The following is a 6,868-nucleotide window of genomic DNA, read 5'->3' on the forward strand; positions in this document are numbered from 1 at the left end:
GGTAGGGGCAGAGAGAGAGAGAGAGAGAAGTGGACTCCACACTGAGCAGGGAGCCCGTTGAGGGACTCGATCCCAGGACCCTGAGATCATGACCCAAGTCAAAGGCAGACACTTAACTGACTGAGCCACCCAGGCACCCCGGGGAAAAAAAACAATTTAAAGCAAAAATAGATTGTATAACTCCAAAGTACATTTATCCAAATCATCTGGTAAAATCGGTAGTAAAAATAAATGATGATTTTTCAAACCTTAGAAAGTAAAATGTTTTACAAAATAAGTTACAATAGTATGAAAAAGAAACATTTTAATTCATTATAGAGTAAGTTCTTTGAGAAATAATTTTCATCAGAGGAATGAGAAACTTGTGATTGATTCCAAAGTAAAATATGGCAACAAACAAATGATCCACAAACAAAAAACCAAAACTATCCAAATTTGACAATAAAGTACAAATGTCCAGAAACCTCTCTATAAAGAAGAAAGGTCAATGAGGATACATGATTTTGATAAAATGGTACATTTTATGAAGAATGACTAACTAGACAGTGACTATTGAAAGGAATTTCATAGGATGAAATTAATTAGGAATAATCACGAAAATAAATAAGGTATTTTATGCATTTAATGAAAGCACATAAGCATCTGAATAAACTCTAATCAACTGAAGCTATAATAGGCCTTAATGGATCAGATTTACATGAAATTAAAAATAAAAGTATTTGATTACCTTGCAATATACAGATGTTCCTATGTTTAAATAACAGAGTGTATAGTGCTTATTAATCCTTACCACATCCCAAATTATGATAATAACTGGTCCTAAAGATCCATTAAAAAGTCCATGATATAGGGCTGGTCTTTGAAGGCATCTTGGAACTAAAGCTACCAGCTTATTGATGCTTATTTGTAACAAATCCACTGGTATAACCTCTCTTACTTAATAAAATGAATTCAAACTAGCCAGCATATGTTGAATCAAAGTTCTAACTTGTTATTATATAAACCCAACAATCCAGTTCAAAAATTAAGCAAGTAGAAACAAATATGAGGGGCACCTGGGTGGCTCAGTCGTTAAGCGTCTGCCTTTGGCTCAGGTCATGATCCCAGGGTCCTGGGATCGAGCCCCGCATCAGGCTCCTGCTCAGCGGTAAGCCTGCTTCTCCCTCTCCCACTACCCCCTGCTTGTGTTCCCTCTCTTGCTGGGTCTCTGTCAAATAAATAAATAAAATCTTAAGAAAAAAAAAAGAAACAAATACGAACCACAGCACTACATCCCGCCAAATTGGAGGGCGATTTACCTGGCACTTGCCTCTTCAGATTACATTAACCTTACTGTGAGAAAGACTATGATTTTAAAATTTCCAACCTATGTGAAATTTGATGCAGCACCTTAGTTATCTCTAAAAAGAGAAAATTAATAACGTGTAAGGTAGACAGTGATAAAGCATCGCATTACATTTGTCTAAACATCAAATATACAATTTTTATATCACAGTCATTACTGACTTTCCAGTAGTAAGAACCAGTATCATCATAATTATACTTACACCTTAATTATAGCTATTCCTTCACTTATTATATCACTTATAAATCTCCCATACCACCATGTTTTTTGAGATTAAAAAAAAATGTTTTAAATAAAATCACAGTTTCGCAGTGTGGAGCTTTTGATGTTAGTGATAAGGATCCCAACCACATATGGAACCAATGAGTTTATTTGGATTGTGAGGCCAGTCACACATTATTATGGTTTAAATTTATATGTATCCTATTTTTGTGTTTTAAAATTACAGTATATCTGCCAGCAAAGATACCCAAAGAATGGAAAAATGTTTAGGGTAAAGATCAGGACACACCTGTGATATTAGCTTAAGAGCCCACCTACAAAAAAGAATTTGAACAACAAAACGCTAGCAAGTGGTGATAAGACTTTCCCAAATCAGTATTTTCCCAGCATGACTTAGCACTGACTTCAGTGTCTGAGATGTGATATGATGAGTTAATTCTGATACATTAATATGCTCGAGTCTTCAATTAAAGAGAGAAACCCTATTTAAAAATCTAGTTCATAAAATCACCTTGTCATTAACATAAACTTTTAATGGGTTTAGGTTAGAAATAACACTAAATAACACTTTCTAAAAAGTTCTCCCTTGTTTCCAATGAGCATGGTTATGAGGGTTTTGAACAGAATCCACTTACCAGAAAAATGAACAGCCCTGCAGCAGTTGTAAAAGAGTGCCAGTCCATTGCAGCTGGGTTCTCCTACATCCAAGACTGAGGGAGTTTTGTTTGTTCTTCTCTGTTCTTTTTCTTTCCCCCACTCAACTGGTGTCTGATTAAAATAATTTCTCAGTAGATGTTCTTACATGCAGGCTTTGAGGTGTTTCTGCCTTCTCTGGGAGAAGAACGAAGCTACGTATAACCTGTCTAGATCCCCACCCTAAAAACTTGGGCTGGTCTCACTGAAATGCTTGACAAGATCATCATTGCTCCCAGGTAAAAGCTCAGGGACACACCCTTCTTCCAGCTGAAAGGCAGCTCTCTGTGGGGCTGGAATGTTCACTCCTTTAATGAAGGTTTTCAGTGTCAGGCATTTAAAATGATCAGAGGTATGGAGAGTCGTACAATTGAAGGTGCTTTGCCCCCTATGCTCTATTTACAGGTTGTTACGCTTCTTCTCTCTTAAAAAGGCAAGTGTAGTCTGGATGCTGATATTATTCAAAGAGGATTATCCAGTTCATATTCATAGCCAGACACTCAGATCAAAATCGAAAGTCATAAACTGTCCATTTCAGTGGATGTTACGAAATATTCAGTCATTTTCTAATGCTACTTACAATGATAAGGTCCCCTGCGTAAGTCACAGTTCCTTTAAGTGGACAGCCTGAGTCCAAGGAAGCCTCTATTTTTTCTCTGAGTATCTTCTGTCCCCAATTATTTTTCTCTCTTTAAGATTCTGCCCTTTTCAAATGTCGTAAAACAAAATTTAAAGTATCTCTAAGCCAGATTAAAAGTAAAAATCAGAGCCACCAATTAAAATCTTGTTGATCATTTTACGAATGAAGATCAGTGTCTGAAATGCTAATGGGAACACGGAAAGCTGCTCTGCAGGTGAGGTGGGTGAAAAGTCAATGACGAGTCCCAAGCACAGAGCCAAGAATCTGGATAGTGAGCCAATTAGAACATGGGCAATGCACTGAAGAAATGGCTGCCCACACACATGCAAATGGGAGACTGGATGCAGCCCTGAGATTATGAAAAGAGTGACTCTCACAAGGCAGCATTTGAAAGTATTTTGGGTTATCCTCTCTTCATCTGGCTACATCCAGTGTAAATATTGTGAGTGGCGGGAAGTCTTGAAATGGCAGTGTGGAACAAGAGAACCATCTGATAAGACGTAGATTGTGGTCAAAAATATCCTAACCACGTCCCAGAAAGGGAAGATGTCTCTGAGGGTCAGAGGCTCTACAAAATGCTGTCATTTCATGACAGATGTGTGGGAAAGAAGGTTACTCAGCAGTGGTTTGCAATTTCATGCTCTTCCTCATGGAGCTTAGGGAGAAGGAGCTATGATGCCTATATATAGTTTCAGTGACTAAGAATGCTTATGATAAGAATTGGTTGGTATGAATTAATGAAATAAAAGGAGATGGTCAGGCCAAATTTCTCTTAGTGGAGTAAGATAGAATGAGTTAACTGATGCATTAAGTAATGCATCTTATGCTTAGTCGACCTATGACTTAGTCTGAGCAATTTATTAGTAGTAGGATTGTATGAGTGTGAATGACTGAAGATTCACTGAGCACCAGAGATGAGAGAATCTACTCTTGCAGCTTTTCCAGTGACAAGTGAATGTTTTATCCACCTTGAGTTCTGGGCGTGGTGCTAGGTTGTGCACAGGCCCTCTTCAGCCATTGAATGGTCCTTCCTCATCCCAACCCTGGCTCCACCCCTAATTCAATGCCCTGCTCCAAGAGTCCCAACCATCTAGAGCATTTGTCAGACAGCGATCTCTCCAGCGCCTCTCTGGAGAGGAGGTGTGGCAGAACCTTAATATAGTAAAGCAGTGCCTATCTTAACTGTCACATGAGGACTAGTGACAGTGAGCACAAGGGGGAAAGGGAGTTTATGAATCATTATTCCTTCTCCTTCACTTCTTTCCCTGCCTTTTTCTCTTTACTACCATTTTAATCTCCTTAGAACAGCGTTGTCCAATAGATCTTCTTGAAATGTGGAAATGTTCTCTATCTGTGCTATCCAGTATGGTAGCCACTAACCATCTGTGGCTACGGAGCATTTGACATGTGGCTTAATATGACTGAAGAGCTGAATTTTTAACTTCATTTAATTTTAGTGAATTTAAGTTTAAACAACCACATGTGGCCAGTAGTTAACATATCGGCACAGTGCAGAGAGGTTAGAACAGCCTTGCTTTTATTATCTTCTATCTTGTTCTAAGCCTTCATTCCTTTTGTTCTTTATAAATTCAACTCCCTTTAATTAAATCTACTCTATTCCTTTTCTCAACTGAGGGACCTCTATCTTTCAGAGTTTCCAGTCAACACCTTTTGATTCCCTTTCCTTTATGTGCTCTTGTTATGTGAGTTGGCCCACTCCCTCTTCCTGACTCCTTCCCGATCCTATTTCCTAATGCCAATGAGTTAAGATACTTTAAAACAACACAAACTCCTCTCATTTGCACATTCACATCTTCTCAATTATTTCTTCCAGCCATCTTATCTGTAATTTCATATCACACTGTCATGTAACTGTGCGGCACGAGTCGGCTTCTTGGACCCTGTTTCTATCTGAAAATCGGTTGGTGTGTGGACCTCCATGTACATAACAACAGTTCTCATTTCATAGACATTTTATGAAATTTGGGGTGATTTTTCTGTTTGGAATTTGCCTGATAAGAGATTTTCTCACAGTGATCAAAACTCTCCTGGGAAGGGATTTTCCCCTCTCTTATAAGGTACTTGCAAACTCCAGAATGTCATCTCCAGTGCCTACATTTCTATATTTGTTCACAGCGTGTGATACTGTAACGCCTTCTTACAACACAAAATAATCAGCATCTTTCACTAAAGGTGATGGATTCTACCCATCTAGATTTTACTTTTTTTTTTAAGATTTTATTTATTTGAGAGAGAGAGCGAGAGTGAGAGAGCACGAGCAGGGGGAATGGCAGGCAGAGGGAGAAGCAGACTCCCCACTGAGTAGCGAGCCTGATGTGGGGCTCGATCCCAAGACCCTGAGATCCTCACCTGAGCCGAAGGCAGAAGCTTAACCGACTGAGCCACCCAAGTGCCCCCTGATCTAGAATTTCTTTGGCCTAATTAAAGTACCTGACCATTCTACCTGCTTCATATACATAGCATGAATTCACGTATTTCAGAGAACCTGGTTAAATAAGCTTTTATGTCATATGTGAAACTCTGCTTTCATATATGTGTCAAATTACCCTAATCAGATCTACAAGTTGTTTAAAAAAATAGGTGAAAGATGAAAATAAATCTTAAAAATAGAAAAATTGAGGTAAATATGTTGAGGATAATATAAACAAAAATCTTTGTATTTGTCTCTATATTAATGTTCCTATGAGATATATCGATTCCAGATCTTATTCACATTGTTTAAAATCAGGCTATTTCTTAGTGAGTCACAAGAAAGTCTGGGGGATGGAGGCTGTTGCTTTAGATTAAAGGATACTTTTCTTTTAATATCTAACAACCAAATATAATGTCTGATCCTTAATTGGATTCCTGATTTGAACCAAACAGCTATAGAAATGATTTTGGAGATATTTGGTGAAATTTAAATGTAGACTGTTGGGGAATTATTATAAATTTTATTAAGCTATGTAGCAATATGTCTTTATTTTTAAAGATACGTGCTAAATTATGCAGTGGCAAAACTGGTGACAGAAATTTTCTTTATGGTAATTTAGCAGTAACATAGATAAAGTAAATACAGCAAAAGGTTAATTGCCAAATCTAAATGATAGTATATGGTTTCCTCTTTGTTTTTCTGTATATTTGAAAATTTTCATAATAAAATTTAAAATAATGTTCTAAGGTAGGGGTTGGCAAATTATAGCCATGGGCCAAATTTGGCCCACTACCTTTTCTGTTATTTTATTGAAAAATGACCATGCTCATTTGCTTATGTATTGTCTATGGCTACTTTTTCTCTATAACAGTGGAGCTGAATAGTTTTGACAAAGTGGCTTGCAAAGCCTAAAATAACTACTTATCTGGCTCTTTACAGAAGTTTGCTGACCCCTGCACTAGGTAAACAGATTATAATTTACAATACAAAATATGACTCACTGACAAATTAGTTGACCTTAGGAGAATCCACAAAATGATTGAAAGTGTAGGAACAGAAATCATGATAACTTAAAGTAACCACTAAAATTAAAGCAATTAATCACTGAGGAAAAGATACATCTTTATGATCAAAATATATTTTTGGTTTTATATTTTCAGAAAGACTGTTTAACTGACTAGAATAATCTACGGCCCAACTCTTCTGCCTTTCTTTTAAACCAGATTTAAGGGAAATCTTAATTTTATTTTTCTCTAGTGAATTCTAGAATAAGAATTTGATAGCATCACATCTTAATGTATTTTTCTCTATATAAAAAGAATATTTGTGGGGGGCACCTGGGTGGCTCAGTTGGTTAAGCGACTGCCTTCGGCTCAGGTCATGATCCTGGAGTCCCAGGATCGAGTCCCGCATCGGGCTCCCTGTTTGGCAGGGAGTCTGCTTCTCCCTCTGACCCTCCTCCCTCTCATGCTCTCTGTCTCTCATTCTCTCTCTCTCAAATAAATAAATAAAATCTTTAAAAAAAAAAAAAAAA

At 37.4% G+C, this 6,868-nt stretch overlaps 1 protein-coding gene across 1 annotated transcript in view; it reads right to left on the reverse strand.

The window, feature by feature from the left end:
• DSG1 (desmoglein 1) overlaps positions 1-2,433 on the reverse strand; it is a 35,948-nt gene extending 33,515 nt beyond the window's left edge. The window contains exon 1 of the mRNA XM_021686079.2: positions 2,203-2,433. Coding sequence (XP_021541754.1) covers positions 2,203-2,250 — 48 coding nt within the window. The 5' untranslated portion in view covers positions 2,251-2,433. The remainder of the gene's footprint in view (positions 1-2,202) is intronic.
• Between the last annotated feature and the right edge of the window lie 4,435 nt (positions 2,434-6,868).

This window comes from Neomonachus schauinslandi, chromosome 14 (assembly GCF_002201575.2).
Source record: "Neomonachus schauinslandi chromosome 14, ASM220157v2, whole genome shotgun sequence".
NCBI lineage: Eukaryota > Metazoa > Chordata > Mammalia > Carnivora > Phocidae > Neomonachus > Neomonachus schauinslandi.